This window comes from Macaca fascicularis, chromosome 19 (genome assembly GCF_037993035.2).
Source record: "Macaca fascicularis isolate 582-1 chromosome 19, T2T-MFA8v1.1".
Taxonomy (NCBI): Eukaryota; Metazoa; Chordata; class Mammalia; order Primates; family Cercopithecidae; genus Macaca; species Macaca fascicularis.
Genome location: NC_088393.1, coordinates 55129903 through 55147167, shown reverse-complemented (window position 1 = coordinate 55147167; position 17265 = coordinate 55129903). Strand labels below are relative to the sequence as shown.

The 17265-nt window shown below is 49.1% G+C and overlaps 1 protein-coding gene across 7 annotated transcripts in view; it reads right to left on the bottom strand.

Annotated features, from left to right (window-relative positions):
* The window catches only part of SAE1 (SUMO1 activating enzyme subunit 1), an 88635-nt gene extending 73569 nt beyond the window's left edge, over window positions 1–15066 (bottom strand). For 2 of the 7 annotated variants that reach the window (XM_045380181.2, XM_074024002.1), the window contains exons 1-3: window positions 14770–14943; window positions 1325–1448; window positions 328–439 (exon numbers count right to left, since the gene is read on the bottom strand). In XM_045380181.2, the coding sequence (XP_045236116.1) occupies window positions 328–408 (81 nt within the window). In that variant the 5' untranslated portion in view covers window positions 409–439; window positions 1325–1448; window positions 14770–14943. Of the gene's footprint in view, window positions 1–327; window positions 440–1324; window positions 1449–14685; window positions 14944–15006 lie in introns of those variants that run through there. The other 5 variants (XM_065535664.1, XM_074024003.1, XM_005589684.3 and 2 more) reach the window with 3 other exon arrangements.
* Window positions 15067–17265: the final 2199 nt, after the last annotated feature.

The window sequence follows — 17265 nt, the reverse complement described above, 5'->3', positions numbered from 1 at the left end:
GTCACTCAGGTCATTTTCAGGCACAAATTGGAAAAACACGTCTCTATGCCTCACAAGCAACCACCAAGGGAGATATTATTAACCCCATTTTACAGACAGGCAAGCTCAATGAGGGGCTGTGAGTCTCCACTGCTCATCCAGCTAGATGTGGTGGAGCTGGAATTCAAACCCAACAATAGCACCTTCAGTCTCCAGAGGCAATGGTTCATTAATGTTAGCCCTCTTTTCACAGCCCTTAAGGCACAAGTAGGAACTCACAAAACCTGCAGGTCTTCATACTGGAAAGGGGAGCCAGAGCAGGGGAGGAATGAGCTGACAACAGCGCACCTGTTCGTGATCCAGCATGGTCAGTCCTTTCACTCCTGCCAAGATGAGATTCTTGGCAATTTCAGCCCCAAGTCCTTTCATGCCGACAAGAAGCACCCGGGAGGCCCGCAGCCTATAAGACAAACATTGTTAACCTGATGATACAGAACAGTAAGCTTGCAGAATCACAGAACAAAAAATACACAAATTATTTTGTTTTGCCAGGCACGGTGGCTCACACCTGTAATCCCAGCACTTTGTGAGGCTGAGATGGGCGGATCACCTGAGGTCAGCAGTTTGAGACCAGCCTGACCAACGTGGTGAAACCCCATCTCTACTAAAATACAAAACTTAGCTGGGTGTAGTGGCAGACGCCTGTAATCTCAGCTACTTGGGAGTCTGAGGCAGGAGAATCACTTGAAACCATGAAGCGAAGGTTGCAGTGAGCCGAGATCACGCCACTGCTCTCCAGCCTGGGCAACAAGATTGAGACTCTGTCTCAAAAAAAAAAAAAATCATTTTGGTTCTAACTGCACTGAGCCATCACACCTCAAATCTAGGAGAGAGACAGGCTCCAATCCATACTGCACATAATAATTCATTCCACAAATATTTATTGAGTACCTACTATGCCAGGCATCCTTCTATGGTATGGAAATCAGGCAGTGAATCAGAAAGACACAGTCCCTGCCCTCATGAAAAAGTAGGAGCAGATAAACAAATAGATACATATTATGTGAAAAAGTGATAAAAATCAAATGTGACAGGAATCAAGAATGATGAAGAACACTATTTGAGACAGAGAAATCATACAAGCCTTTCTGAGGAAATGCCATATGAGCAAAAATCAAAATGAAATAAAGGACAAACACACAGATATTTGGGAGCAGAAAATTCCAGATAGAGAAAACAGCAAATGCAAAAGCCTTGAAGCAGGAGCGCTTGGCATGTTCTAGGGATAGGAATGACAGACAGGCTGAAAAGTTGGAACCAGGGGCCACATCATGAAGGCTCTTACGTGCAATAGAAGGATTCTGGATTTTCTTCTAAGCATGATGGAAAGCCATGGGGGTAGGAAGATGTCACAGTTAAGGTGAGGGAGGATGATGGTGGCTCAAACTAGTATGACAGCAGAAGAGGTCCTGAGAAGAGGCGCTAGTTAAGTATAATACACAAGCAAAACACACAGTGGCACGAAAAGAGGATATACACAGGGAATCGTTTTAACCCTTTTTTTTTTTTTTTTTAAAGACGGAGTCTCGCTCTGTCACCCAGGCTGGAGTACAGTGGCTGATCTCAGCTCACTGCAACTTCCACCTCCCAGGTTCAAGCAATTCTCCTGCCTCAGCCTCCTGAATAGTTGGGATTACAGGCACCTGCCATCATGCCCAGCTAGTTTTTGTATTTTTGGTTGAGACAGGGTTTCACCATGTTGTTCAGGCTGGTCTCGAACTCCTGACCTCAAGTGATCCACCCACTTCAGCCTCCCAAAGTGCTGGGATTACAGGCATGAGCCACCGCGCCCGGCCTTGTTTTTAGCTTTTTAAATCTGTAAAGTGACAGAAGATGAGGCTGAAAAAAGGCAATCAGAGGTCAGGCCATCCCAAGGCTTATCTGAGATCAATAAGAAGCAGAACAGATCCACTATATCTTATCTGAAATTTCTTGAACCAGAAGTATTTCAGAATCACAATTTTTCAGATTTCAAAAAGGAAATATAGACTTTACATCATATATTATGAAACAACTCATCAAGATCTTGGGCTGCATCATGTAACCAAACTCATTAATAATTCTGCAGCAAATGTATTATTCATATTGAAAAGGATTTAGTAATAACTAAGAATAGCTTCACACAATTCAAGTTCTGCTGGCTAATAAGTTTGCTATTAATTTAATTAAAAACTAAATAAAATTTAATCACAACATTCCACCCTCACAAAATGCACCATTTCTTCCTCTCAATGCCTAGCTAAGCCTTTCCTCTTCAAAACCCAACTCCAATGCCATTTCCTCAAAAAAGCCTTTTTTATCATGGCTGAGTCGACACCAGCAAGCACTCCCCCTCCCCGAACTCTTCCAGCAATAGCTACATATAAAAAGTCCCTGACAATAAATCTCCTCTCCACGACCTACATTTCTACATAGCTCTACAGACTCTGCTCTGCAGTTTTTTAAAATTCATTACTCAGCTGGGCCCAGTGACTCACGCCTGTAATCCCAGCATTTTGGGAGGCTGAGATGGGTGGATTACCTGAGGTCAGGAGTTTGAGACCAGCCTGTCCAACCTGGTGAAACCCCCTCTCTACTAAAAATACAAAAAAAAATTATAGCCAGGTGTGGTGATTCACACCTGTAATCCAAGCACTTTGGGAGGTCGAGACGGGCAGATAGATCACTTGAGTACAGGGGTTCGAGACCAGCCTGGCCAACATGGCAAAACTACGTCTCTATTGAAAATACAAAAATTAGCCAGGCGTGGTGGCGGGTGCCTGTAATCCCAGTTACTCGGGACACTGAGGCAGGAGAATCACTTGAACCTGGGAGGCGGTTTTGCAGTAAGCTGAGATCATGCCAGTCTGGGCGACACAGTGAGACTGTTTAAAAAAAAAAAATAGCCTGTTTAAAAAAAAAACAAAAAATTAGCTGGGCGTGTTAATGGCAGGCACCTGTAATCCCAGCTATTTGGGAGGCTGAGGCAGAAGAAGCACTTGAACCCGGGAGGCAGAGGTGTCAATGAGCCAAGACTGCACCACTGCACTCCATCCTGGGTGACGGACTCTATCTCAAAAAAATACAATAAAATAAAATTCATTACTCAACTGCCATCGACACCAAATATCATGCTTACGTTTTGTTTTGTTTTATTGAAACAGGGTCTCATTCTGTGAAACCAGACTGAAGGGCAGTGGCAAGATGGGCTCACTGCAGCCTCAACCTCCTAGGTTCAAGTGATCATGCCACCTCAGTCTACTGAGTCCTGGGACTACAGGTGCACACCACTGCACCTGGCTAATTTATGGATTTGGTTTTTTTTCTTGTAGACACAGGGTCTCACGATGTTGCCCAAGCTGATCTCTAACTCCTGGGCTCAAGCAATCTTCCTGCCTCTGCCTCCCGCCAAAGTGCTGGGTTTACAAATCCCATCACTTTGGGAGGCCGAGGTGGGTAGATCACCTGCGATCAGGAGTTAGAGACCAGCCTGGCCAACACGGTGAAACCCCATCTCTACTACAATTACAAAAATTAGTCGGGTGTGGCACAGCGGCTCACACCTGTAATCCCAGTACTTTAGAAGGCCGAGGCGGGCGGATCACGAGGTCAGGAGATTGAGGCCATCCTGGCTAACACGGTGAAACCCTGTCTCTACTAAAAACACAAAAAATTAGCCGGGCACGCTGGCAGGCGCCTGTGGTCCCAGCCACTGAGGAGGCTGACACAGAAGAATGGCGTGAACCCGGAAGGCGGAGCTTGCAGTGAGCCAAGATGGCGCCATTGCACTCGACCCTGGGCCACAGAGTGAGGCTCCCTCTCAAAAACAAAAAAAAAAATTAGCCGGGCGTGGTGGCAGGCACCTGTAATCGCAGTTACTTGGGAGGCTGAAACAGGAGAATCGCTTGAACCTAGGAGGCGGAGGCTGCAGTGAGCCGAGACCGCACCACTGCACTTCAGCCTGGGTGAAAGAGCAAGACTCCTTCTCAAAAAAAAAAAAAAAACCCCAAGTGGGCACAAAAATGATACACATTCGGCCGGCCGCAGTGGCTCACACCTGTAATCCCAGCACTTTGGGAGGCCGAGGCGGGCAGATCACAGGTCAGGAGACGGAGACCATCCTAGCTAACACGTAAAAACCCCGTCTCTACTAAAAATACAAAAAAAAAAAAAAAAAGGCCGGGCGCGGTGGCTCACGCCTGTAATCCCAGCACTTTGGGAGGCCGAGGCGGGCGGATCACAAGGTCAGGAGATCGAGACCACGGTGAAACCCCGTCTCTACTAAAAATACAAAAACTTAGCCGGGCGCGGTTGTGGGCGCCTGTAGTACCAGCTACTCGGGAGGCTGAGGCAGGAGAATGGCGTGAACCCGGGAGGCGGAGCTTGCAGTGAGCCGAGATCGCGCCACTGCACTCCAGCCTGGGCGACAGAGCGAGACTCCGTCTCAAAAAAAAAAAAAAAAAAAAAAAAAAAATTAGCCGGGAGTGGTGGCGGGCGCCTGTAGTCCCAGGTACTCGGGAGGCTGAGGCAGGAGAATGGCGTAAACTCGGGAGGTGGAGCTTGCAGTGAGCGGAGATCGCACCACTGCACTCCAGCCTGGACAACAGAGCGAGACTCCGTCTGGAGAAAAAAAAAAAAAATAAAAGAAAATATACACATTCACGATAGCATCATCCATCTACTTCCCTCGACTTCCACATCCACCACTCTAGTTTGAGCCACCATCATTTCTTTTTTTTTTTTTTTTTTTTGAGACGGAGTCTCGCTTTGTCGCCCAGGCTGGAGTGCAGTGGCCAGATCTCAGCTCACTGCAAGCTCCGCCTCCCGGGTTTACGCCATTCTCCTGCCTCAGTCTCCCGAGTAGCTGGGACTACAGGCGCCCACCACCTCGCCCGGCTAGTTTTTTATATTTTTAGTAGAGACGGGGTTTCACCATATTAGCCAGGATGGTCTCGATCTCCTGACCTCGTGATCCGCCCGTCTCGGCCTCCCAAAGTGCTGGGATTACAGGCTTGAGCCACCGCGCCCGGCCGAGTCACCATCATTTCTGTCCTACAAAACTACAACAGGCTGGATGCAGTGGGTCACACCTGTAATCCCAGCACTTTGGGAAGGCAAGGCATGAGGATCACTTGAGCCCATGAGTTGGAAACCAGCCTGGGCAACAAAGTAAGACTCCATCTGTACAAAAAAATAAATAAAAATTAGCTGGGGCCGGGCGCGGTGGCTCAAGCCTGTAATCCCAGCACTTTGGGAGGCCGAGACGGGTGGATCACGAGGTCAGGAGATCGAGACCATCCTGGCTAACACGGTGAAACCCTGTCTCTACTAAAAAAAATACAAAAAACTAGCCGGGTGAGTTGGCGGGCGCCTGTAGTCCCAGCTACTCGGGAGGCTGAGGCAGGAGAATGGCCTAAACCCGGGAGGCGGAGCTTGCAGTGAGCTGAGATCCGGCTACTGCACTCCAGACCGGGCGACAGAGCGAGACTCCGTCTCAAAAAAAAAAAAAAAAAAAAAAAAAAAAAAAAAATTAGCTGGGTGTGCCAGGCACAGTGACTTACGCCTGTAATCCCAGCACTTTGGGAGGCCAAGGCAGGAGCATCACGAGGTCAGGGGATGGAGACCATCCTGGCTAACATGGTGAAACCCCGTCTCTACTAAAAATACATAAAATTAGCTGAGGCGGGCGGATTACTTGAGGTCAGGAGTTTGAGACCAGCCTGGCCAATATGTGGAAAACCCGTATACAAAATTTACAAAATATACAAAATATATACAAAAATTAGGCCGGGCGTGGTGGCTCACGCCTGTAATCCCAGCACTTTGGGAGGCTGAGGCAGGGAGATCACAAGGTCAGGAGATTGAGACCATCCTGGTTAACATGGTAAAACCCCGTCTCTACTAAAAATACAAAAAATTAGCCGGGCGTGGTGGTGGGTGCCTGCAGTCCTCGCTACTCGGGAGGCTGAGGCAGGAGAATGGCGTGAACCCAGGAGGCAGAGCTTGAGGTGAGCTGAGATCGCGCCACTGCACTCCAGCTTGGGCTAGAGAGCGAGACTCCACCTCAAAACAAACAAACAAACAAAAAAATCAGCCAGGCATGGTGGCACATGCCTGTAGGCCCAGCTACTCGGGAGGCTGATCCTAGAGATCATCCTTGCTCCCATGTTAGGACCTTGGCATTAGTGCTTCCCGCTGCTTCTTCCCTCAACTTCTTGAGGGACACATTCTTTAGGTCCCAGCTCAACTGTCACCTCCTCAGAGAAGTCCATACTGGCCACCTAATTTAAAATAGGTCCACATCCTCTATCTCGAATTATGCTATTTGTTTTTGTTTTTATTGAGATGGGGCCTATGTTGCCCATTGTTTTGATTGACATAGGGCCTCACTACGTTGCCCAAGCTAGTCTCAATCTCCTGGCTCAAGTGATCGTCCAACCTCAGCCTCCCCAGTAGCTGGGATCACAGGCACACATCACTGTGCTAAGCTACACTACTTGTTTATATGTTTGCTGACCCTCCCATTAGAATGTAAACTCCAGAAACCACTGTATCCCTAGAACCAATAACTTCCTTGGCATTTAGGACATACTGTTACTCAAATGGCTGTGAATTAATATACACACCAAAACAAACCTGTGTCCATCAGCAGAATTATAGAAATCTGGTACATAATAAAATAATAATAGCCAACATTTATCTAACATTTACTATGTGCCAAGCACTGTGGGCTCTTTGTATGTATTATGTCAGTTAATTCCCATAAGACTCCATCACACACACATACACACACACAATTAACTGAGTGTTATGGCATATGGTCCCAGCTACTTGTGGGGCTGAGGTGGGAGAATCCCTTGAAACTGGTGGGGGGAGGGGGAGGTTGCAGTGAGCTGAAGATCACATCACTGCACCACTGCACTCCAGCCTGGGTGACAGAGTGAGAAAAAAAATTTTTAGTTGGCTAGGCGCGGTGGCTCAAGCCTGTAATCCCAGCACTTTGGGAGGCTGAGACGGGTGGATCACGAGGTCAGGAGATCGAGACCATCCTGGCTAACACGGTGAAACCCTGTCTCTACTAAAAAATACAAAAAACTAGCCGGGCGAGGTGGTGGGCGCCTGTTGTCCCAGCTACTCGGGAGGCTGAGGCAGGAGAATGGCGTAAACCCGGGAGGCGGAGCCTGCGGTGAGCTGAGATCTGGCCACTGCACTCCAGCCTGGGCGACAGAGCGAGACTCTGTCTCAAAAAAAAAAAAATTTTAGTTGTAATTGTCAAATATCAATAAAAACTCCAGAAACTTGGCCTCAATTTAAGCAACCAAATCTGCTCTAGGAAGCTGCTTCTTTATTCCATTTTAGTTTAATTATTATTTATTTATTTTTGAGACGGAGTTTCGCTCTTGTCACCCAGGCTGGAGTGCCATGGCACGACCTCAGCTCACTGCAACCTCCGCCTCCTGGGTTCAAGTGATTCTCCTGCCTCTGCCTCCCAAGTAACTGGGGTTACAGGCACCCACCACCACACTTGGCTAATTTTTTTTGTATTTTTAGTAGAGATGGGGTTTCACCATGTTGGCCAGGCTAGTCTCGAATTCCTGACCTCAGGTGATCCACCCACCTCAGCCCTTCAAAGTCCTGGGATTACAGGCTGAGTTACTGTGATGGCCTTTACTCTCTTTTAATCCACAACAGTCCCTTCACTTGTTTTTCCCATGAAACTGACTTATGGAAGAAAACTAGGACAACTGTCTTATACAATGCCCCACAATTTGTACATCTTATCAGTCTGCATATTTTCAGGGCTTCCATTTCATAAAGGAACTCCAGTCTCCAGAGTTCTCCTATCCCACCTAGAGCCCTCTTAGAGGCAAGTCAATTTGCTCTGTGGAGCCTCCTTCCTCATCTGAACAGAGAAGGAAATCACTGCCCTTCCTACTCCAGAGAGCTGCTATAAGACTCAGGTGAAGGCTGGGGGCTGTGGCTCACGCCTGTAATCCCAGAAGTTTGGGAGGCCAAGGTGGGTGGATCACCTGAGATCAGGAGTTCACAGCCTGACCAACATGGAGGAATTCCGTCTCTACTAAAATACAAAATTTTACAGCGGGCGTGGTGGCACATGCCTGTAATCCCAGCTACTCGGGAGGCTGAAGCAGGAGAATTGCTTGAACTCAGGAGGCAGGGGTTGTGGTCAGCTGAGATTGCACCATTGCACTCCAGCCTGGGCAACAAAAGCGAAACTCCATCTCAAAAAAAAAAAAAAGAGTCAGGTGAAAATGCCATCCCACTGCTAGGTATATACCCAAATGAAAATCAATCAGGCCTGGTGTGGTGGCTCACGCCTGTAATCCCAACACTTTGGGAGGCCAAGGAGGGCCAATCACCTGAGGCCAAGAGTTTGAGACCAGCCTGGCCAACATAGTAAACCCCATCTCTACTAAAAATACAAAAATTAGCTGGGCGTGGTGGCAGGTGCCTGTAATCCCAGCTATTCCAGAGGCTGAGGCAGGAAAATCGCTTGAACCTGGGAGGCGGAGGTTGTACTGGGCTGAGATCATGCCACTGCCCTCTAGCCTGGGCGACAGAGCGAGACTTGGTCTAAAAAAAAAAAAAAAAAGGTATCTGCACTCCCATGTTTATTACAGCACTCTTCACAATAGCCAAGATTTGAAAGCAACCCATGTGTCTATCAAAAGACAAATGGATAAATAAATTGTGGTACACTTGGGAGGCCGAGGCGGCCGGATAACGAGGTCAGAAGATCAAGACCACAGGGAAACCCCGTCTCTACTAAAAATACAAAAAATTGGCCAGGCATGGTGGCTGGCGCCTGTAGTCCCAGCTACTCGGGAGGCTGAGGCCAGAGAATGGCATGAACCCAGGAGGCGGAGCTTGCAGTGAGCCAAGATCACGCCACTGCACTCCAGCCTGGGGCGACAGAGCGAGCAAAAAAAAAAACAGAAATTGTGGTACACGAGGTCAGGAGATCAAGACCATCCTGGCTAACAAGGTGAAACCCCGTCTCTACTAAAAATACAAAAATTAGCCGGGCGTGGTGGCGGGCGCTTGTAGTCCCAGCTACTCCAAAGCCTGAGGTGGGAGAATGGGGTGAACCCAGGAGGCGGAGCTCGCAGTGAGGTGTGACTGGCCACTACACTCCAGCCTGGGCGGCAGGGGGAGACTCTGTCTCAAGGCCAGGCGCGGTGGCTCACGCCTGTAATCCCAATACTTTGGGAGGCCAAGGCGGGCAGATCACGAGGTCAGGAGATGGAGACCATCCTGGCTAACACGGTGAAACCCCCTCTCTACTAAAAATACAAAAAGTAGCCGGGTGTGGTGGCAGGCGCCTGTAGTCCCAGCTACTGGGGAGGCTGAGGCAGGAGAACTACAGGAACCTGGGAGGCGGAGCTTGCGGTGAGATGGCGCCACAGCACTCCAGCCTGGGCGACAGAGTGTCTGTCTCAACAACAACAAAAAAAAGAAAGAAATCCTGGTACAAAGGCTGGGCATGGCGGTTCACACCTCTAATCCCAGCACTTTGAAGGGAGGCAGGAGGATTATTTGAGCCCAGGAGCCCGAGACTAGCCTGGTGCAACCCCACCTCTACTAAAATATTGGCTGGGCTTGTGGCACATGGTGTAGTCACAACTACTGGGAGGCTGAGGTGGGAGGATCACCTGCGCCCAAGTGGTCAAGGCTGAAGTGAGCTGTGATCACACCATTGCACTCTAGTCTGGGCAACAGAAGGAGACCCTGCCTACAAAAAAAAAAAAAAAGGAACGAGATACTGTCATTTACAACGACATGGAAGGAACTGGAGGTTATCATGTTAAGTGAAATAAGTCAGGCATAGAAAGACAAACTTTGCACGCTCTCACTTATTTATGGGAACTAAAAAAAAATTAAAACAATTGAACTTATGCAGATAGTAGACTGATGGTTACCAGAGGCTAGGAAGGATAGTGGGGGGTAGAGGGGTACAAAAATATAATACAATGAATAAGATCTGGTATTTGATAGCATAACAGGGTGACTAGTTAACAATAATTTGTTGTACATTTCAAAGTAACTAAAATAATATAATTGGATTGTTTGTAACACAAAGGATAAGTGCTTAAGGTGGTGGATACCCCATTTACCCTCATGTGATTATTACCCATTGTATGCCTGTATCAAAGTATCTCACATACCCCCAAAATATATACACCTACTATTTACTCACACACAAAAAATGTTTAATTTCTTAAAGACTTCACTGAAAATGGACATAAAAACACTTTAAGGCCGGGCGCGGTGGCTCAAGCCTGTAATCCCAGCACTTTGGGAGGCCGAGACGGGCGGATCACGAGGTCAAGAGATCAAGACCATCCTGGCTAACACGGTGAAACCCCGTCTCTACTAAAAAATACAAAAACTAGCCGGGCGAGGTGGCAGACGCCTGTAGTCCCAGCTACTCGGGAGGCTGAGGCAGGAGAATGGCGTAAACCCGGGAGGCGGAGCTTGCAGTGAGCTGAGATCCGGCCACTGCACTCCAGTCTGGGCGACACAGGGAGACTCTGTCTCAACAAAAAAAAAAAAAAAAAAAAAAACACTTTAATAAACTCTCTAAGACTGTCTAAAAATAGAGTACAAATTACAAATAACCTCTTCCATCCCTCCTACAACCCCCAGCCAGTCCTTTTCATGTTCTCCATCAAATTCAGTACAGCTCCACTCCCTCAGAATAATTCCCACCTCCCACAAATTCCATGCCCTGACCTTGACTTGTCCCTTAGGTCATCTACCACTCAGAGGCCCCCCATCCATTCTTCACTGCTTCTCAGAAAAATCATCCCTATCCCTGTGAAAGTTCCCTAACTACATTCCAGTTTAAATCTCACCAACTTTGCCCCACTTCAAACAAAACTATCTACTGCCACAAACCCCTTCGATTAACCCTTCCAGGACTTTAGAATCCCCTCCTCAACCCTTTAGGACCTCATAACACCCCAAGCTTCCTCAAAGTTTCCTCCAACTCACATAAAACCTCTTTCCACTCCATCCAGAAAATAGCAGTCCCTAAAATCAATGCAGCCCACCTATGTCCACAGGCATATTCGCATCACTTAATTCCCAATCTATTCCAGGTGGCTTCAACCTTCCCACCAATGTTAATGCCTCATGATGACATCCCCGACCTCATCAAAGACCCCACAGATCTGAAATGAGCCTGAGGTAATTCCCATCCCACCACTGCACACTCCAAAACCTCCTGAAAGCTCCCACCCCCTCAAACTAAATTCTCCTGACGTGTCTGCTTCCCCAACCCCTCCATTAATTCTATACACTGTACTCACACAATGCCCACCATCACCCAAATTTTACCTCTGAACTCAACCCCTCACGTATTTCTACTTAGTTGTATAAAAAAACAAATCTGGGCAGGGCATGGTGGCTCACGCCTGTAATCCCAGCACTTTGGGAGATCGAGGCAGGTGGATCACAAGGTCAGGAGATCGAGACCATCCTGGCTAACACAGTGAAACCCCGTCTCTACTAAAAATACAAACAAACAAAAAAGCCAAGCATGGTGGCGGGCGCCTGTAGTCCCGGCTACTCGGGAGGCTGAGGCAGAAGAATGGCGTGAACCTGGGAGGCGGAGCTTGCAGTGAGCCAAGATCATGCCACTGCACTCCAGCCTGGGCTAGAGCGAGACTCCGTCTCAAAAAAAAAAAAAAATCTGAAACCTAAAAGAGAACTGACTTTTCCCTGACCCCACCAAACCTACAGCTCCCCATATCTTTCAAAATGGCAATTCCATCATTCCAGGTGCTCAAGCCAAAAACAGTGGTGTCATACTGGATTTCTGTCCCAAATCCTGTTCCCTCTTCTACCTTCAAAACATATATATATCCAGAATATATATATATTTGACCTCTTCTCTTGAGTTTCAAGCTACCAATATTTTTGTCTCAACTAGATTACTGCAACAGTCCAGCCAGAATCTTTACTTCATTTCTGCCAGGAATGGAAACACAAACCAGGCCAGGCGCAGTGGCTCACGCCTGTAATGCCAGCACTTTAGGAGGCCAAGGCAGGCGGATCACGAGGTCAGGAGATGGAGACCATCCTGGCTAACACAGTGAAACCCTGTCTCTACTAAAAATACACAAGATTAGCCGGGTGTGGTGGCAGGTGCCTATAGTCCCAGCCACTCAGGAGGTTGAGGCAGGAGAATCGCTTGAACCTGGCAGGCGGTGGTTGCAGTGAGCCAAGACTGAGCCATTGCACTCCAGCCTGGGCGACAGAGCGAGACTCCATCTCAAAACAAAAAAAAACAAACAAAACAAAACAAAACAAAAAAACCCACAGATCATGTTACTCCCACACTCAAAACACTCCAACAGGTTTTCCCCACACACTTAGAATAAAAGTTACTCAACTCATTTGGTTCTTGCCACCTTATTTCTCTAATTTGACGATCATGCCTGGGCCTCTGGGAATTTGCACTTGCTGTTCTCTCTGCTAGGAAAGTTCTCCTAGATGATCACAAGGCTTTTTCCCTTCTTAAGAGGCTCAATGTTACCTCTTCAGAGCCCTTTCCCAGCCAACCTATCAAAACAACCCTCCCACTTCACCATCCTTTAATGACTGACACATATGTACACATTTGTGGAATTTTTTTTTTTTTTTTGAGACAGGGCCTCCTCACTCTGTCACCCAGGCTGGGGTGTAGTGGCGCGACCACGGCTTACTGCAACCTCCGCCTCCTGGGGGCTCAGGTGATGCTCCCACCTCAACCTCCAGACTAGCTGGGACTATAAACTCATGCCGCCATGCCTGGCTAATTTTTGTATTTTTGTAGAGACTGGGTTTGGCAACGTTACCCAGGCTGGTCTCAAACTCCTGGACTCAAGAGATCCCCTCCCCCCAACTCAGCCTCCCAAAGTGCTGGGATTACAGGTGTGAGCCACTGCGTCCCGGGTAAGTAAAAATATTGATCGGTGAGGCCAGGCATGGTGGCTCAGGCCTGTAGTCCCAGCATTTTAGGAGTCTGAGCTGGGGGGAGATCTCTTGAGGCCAAGGATCGCTTGAGCTTGGAAGTTCAAGACCAGTCTGGGCAACGTGGCAAAACCCCATCTTACAAAAATATATATATAAATATTAGTCGGGGCCGGGCGCGGTGGCTCAAGCCTGTAATCCCAGTACTTTGGGAGGCCGAGATGGGCGGATCACGAGGTCAGGAGATCGAGACCATCCTGGCTAACACGGTGAAACCCCGTCTTTACTAAAAAATACAAAAAAAAACTAGCCAGGCGAGGTGGCGGGTGCCTGTAGTCCCAGCTACTCGGGAGGCTGAGGCAGGAGAATGGCGTGAACCCGGGAGGCGGAGCTTGCAGTGAGCTGAGATCTGGCCACTGCACTCCAGCCGGGGCGACAGAGCGAGACTCCGTCTCAAAAAAAAAAAATAATAAATAAATAAATAAATATTAGTCGGATGATGTGGTGGGGTGCGCCTGTAGTCCCAGCTACTTGGGAGGCTTAAGAGGGAATATCACTTGAGACTTGGAGGTCGAGGCTACAGTGAACTGTGATCCCATCACTGCACTCCAGCCTGGGCGACAAAGAGGAGAAAAAAAAAAAAAAGAAAAAAAAGCCGGGCACAGTGGCTCAAGTCTGTAATCCCATCACTTTGGGAGGCAGTGGCGGGCAGATCAGTTGAGGTCCGGAGTTCCAGACCAGCCTGGCCAACATGGTGAAAACCTGTCTCTACTAAAAATACAAAAATTAGCCGGGTGTGGTGGCGTGAGCCTGTAATCCCAGCATTCGGGAGGCCGAGGCGGGTGGATCACTTGAGGTCAGCAGTTCGAGACCAGTCCGGTCAACATGGCGAAACCCCATGTCTACTAAAAATACAAAAATTAGCCGGGCGTGGTGGCGGGCCCCTATAATCCCAGCTACTCGGGAGGCTGAGGCAGGAGAATCGCTTGAATCCGGGAGGCGGAGCTTGCAGTGAGCTGAGATCGCGCCACTGCACTCCAGCCTGGGCGACAAGGGAGAGACTCCGTCGAAAAAGAAAAGAAAAGAAAAGAAAAGAAAACCCCATCCCTAAGCTACTCCACAATGCCCAAACTATGTCTCCTGTCTTACCAAGGTACAGCCCCATACCAGACACAAGCAACCTTTTCCGGAGCCTACTGCCGTCCCCCTCCAGACTCTCCGAGCCTCTCAAGAGTTCCATTTGACATAACTTGCTCCAAAACTCCTCAAAACCCGCATTCTTTCAGCCTGGCCCGCCCCTGAGCACCCACAAGAATGTAAGCTCCCGTCGGCCCGGTTGGCCAGTCCAGTCTCCCCCGTATCCAGCACGGAACCGGGTCCCACACCATCGAATGAATGAACTATGTCCTTCACCTCACCCCTTCCACGTACCCCAGCCCCTCTTATCCCCTAACCGCGACCTAAATCCCACAATCACCGCTTTCGGGCCTCGGATTTCCTGAGTTTGAATTCTCCCGCTCCCTCAGGACTCCCCAATCAGAGCCCCCTTCAGAGCTCCCATCCTTCGGAACGGCTCTCCCAACCACTTCCCAGACCTTCCAGAAACATCCCCAATCAACTCCTCTAGTTCCCTCAGGAGCGAGACGATCCCGGGGCACATAATTCCCGCCTCCTCCCTTCAAATCACACCTTCCCGCTCCTTCCGGGCCGCAAACGCCTCAGACTAGACGCCCCCTCCAGACCCTCGGCGCCTCAAGCCGCGCCGGCGCTGACCGTTTCTGGGCCTCCAGTCCCCACAGGCGGATCTGCCGGTCATACTGCGCCGCCTCCTCCTCGCTGATGCCGCCGCCAGCCTCCTCCTTCTCCACCATGGCGCCGGCTCTTCCTGCCTCAGCTCACGTCCCGCTCACGCCAACCGCCCGCCAGCCCCGCGCGCCACCAACCTCCGCCGGCAGCACACCCGGGGTGCTTCTGCGCGTGCGCAGACCCCCTCCCACGCCTGCGCAGTACCTCGTCCAAGGAGCCTGGGACCAAAAGTACCTCACGAGACTCAAAGGCGGTCCGGCAACTGCATGTCACGTGACGGAGGGTCCAACCAATCCTAGCCCCAAAAATGGCGCCGGTTAAGGCCCCGAGGGCGTTGCCCAGGTGGTCACTTATGAGGCGCTTAAATTCTGCAAATATTTAAGGCGTGCATACTGAGATCCCAGCAATAGGGATGTTGTAAAATAGGGTATTGAGTAAAATCGACAAAGCCCTGTCCTCATGGAGTTTACGATCCAGTGAGAAAAACCCAAAGAGAAATAAATATAAACCCAGCGATGACAAATGCTTTGGAGAAAAATAAAGCAGGACATGGGGCTACAGAGTAACAGGGGTGGTCAGGGAAGGCTTATCAGAGGTGACATTGAACTGTCAATTTTCTTTTTTTTTTTCATACAGATGAGGTCCCGCTGTGTTGCCAAGGCTGGTCTCGAAATCCTGGTCTCAAGCTATCCTCCCGCCTCTGCCTCCTAAAGTGCTGGGATTACAGGCATCAGCCACTGTTCCCAGGCTTTCATGTCCCTACTATGCGTTGCACTTTGTGCCCAGCCCTGGACATACAATAATAATAAAAAATGGACACATCTCTGCTTTGGAGGCAGTCACGGCCCAGTGGGAGAGAGAAGCATTGAGAAAACAGGAATAGGCCAGGCGCGGTGACTCACGCCTGTAATCTCAGCACTTCGGAGGGCCGAGGCAGGCAGATTAGTTGAGATCAGGAGTTCGAGAGCAGCCTAGCTAACATGGCGAAATCCCGTCTGTACTAAAAATAAAAAAAAAAACAAAAAAACAGCAGAGCATGGTGGCTCACACCTGTAGTCCCAGCTACTTGGGAGGCTGAGGCAGGAGAATCGCTTGAACCCAGGAGTTGGAGCTTGTAGTGAGCCAAGATCATGTCAGCACTCCAGCCTGAGATAGAGCGAGACTCGGTCTCAAAAAAATAAATAAATAAAATAAAAATAACAGAAAAGAAAACACGGATGGCCCCAGGTGGGCAATATAGTGAAACGCCATCTCTATTCAAAATGCAAAAATTAGCTTGGTGTGGTGGCACTGAGCCTATAGTCCCAGCCACGTGGGAGGCTGAGGTGGGAGGATTTCTGATGTTAGAATCATAGGCTTTTTAGCAGGGCACAGTGGCTCATGCCTGTAATCCCAGCACTTTCGGAGGCTGAGGAGGGCAGATCACGAGGTCAGGAGTTTGAGACCAGCCTGGCCAAGATGGTGAAACCCCCTCTCTACTAACAATACAAAAATTAGCCGGGTGTGGTGGCATGCCCATAGTCTCAGCCAATTGCCAGGCCGAGGCAGGAGAATTGTTTGAACTGGGAGGCAGAGGTTGCAGTGAACCAAGATCCTGCTACTGCACTTCAGTGTGGGCGACAGAGACTCTCATCTCAAAAAAAAAAAAAAAAGCCACCACGCCCATCTATTTTTTTTTTTTTTTTTTTGAGACAAGAGTCTCTGTCGCCCACACTGAAGTGCAGTGGCTCAATCTCCACTCACTACAAGCTCCACCTCCCAGGTTCACGCCATTCTCCTGCCTCAGCCTCCTGTGTAGCTGGGACTACAGGCGCCTGCCACCATGCCGGGCTAATTTTTTAGTGAAGACCAGGTTTCACCGTGTTAGCCAGGATGGTCTCGATGTCCTGACCTCATGATCCGCCCATCTCGGCCTCCCAAAGTGCTGGGATTACAGGCTTGAGCCACCGTACCGGGCCTAATTTTTGTATTTTTAGTAGAGACAGGGTTTCACCATAGTGGCCAGGCTGATCTCGAACTCCTGACATCAAGTGATCCACCCACCTTGGCCTCCCAAAGTGCTGGGATTACAGGCGCGAGCCACCACACCTGGCGGAATCATGTATTTTTATTTAAGAATTGGCATCTGGCGTGGTGGCTCACGCCTGTAATCCCACCTAAGCACTTTAGAAGACTGAGGTAGGAGAATCACTTGAGACCAGGAGTTCAAGACCAGCCTGGGCAACATGACAAGACCCCTGTCTCTACAAAAAAAAAAAAAAAAATTTTATTAGCTGGGTGTGGTGGCGCATGCCTGTAGTCCCAGCTACTTGGGAGGCTAAGGTGGAAGAATCCTTGAGCCCAGGCGTTGGAGGCTGCAATGAGGTATGATGGCACCACTGCACTCCAGCCTGGACAACAGACCTTGTCTCAAAAAAAAAAACAAAAGGTGCCTAAGATGTTTTTCAGATCCTGAATTCCAGC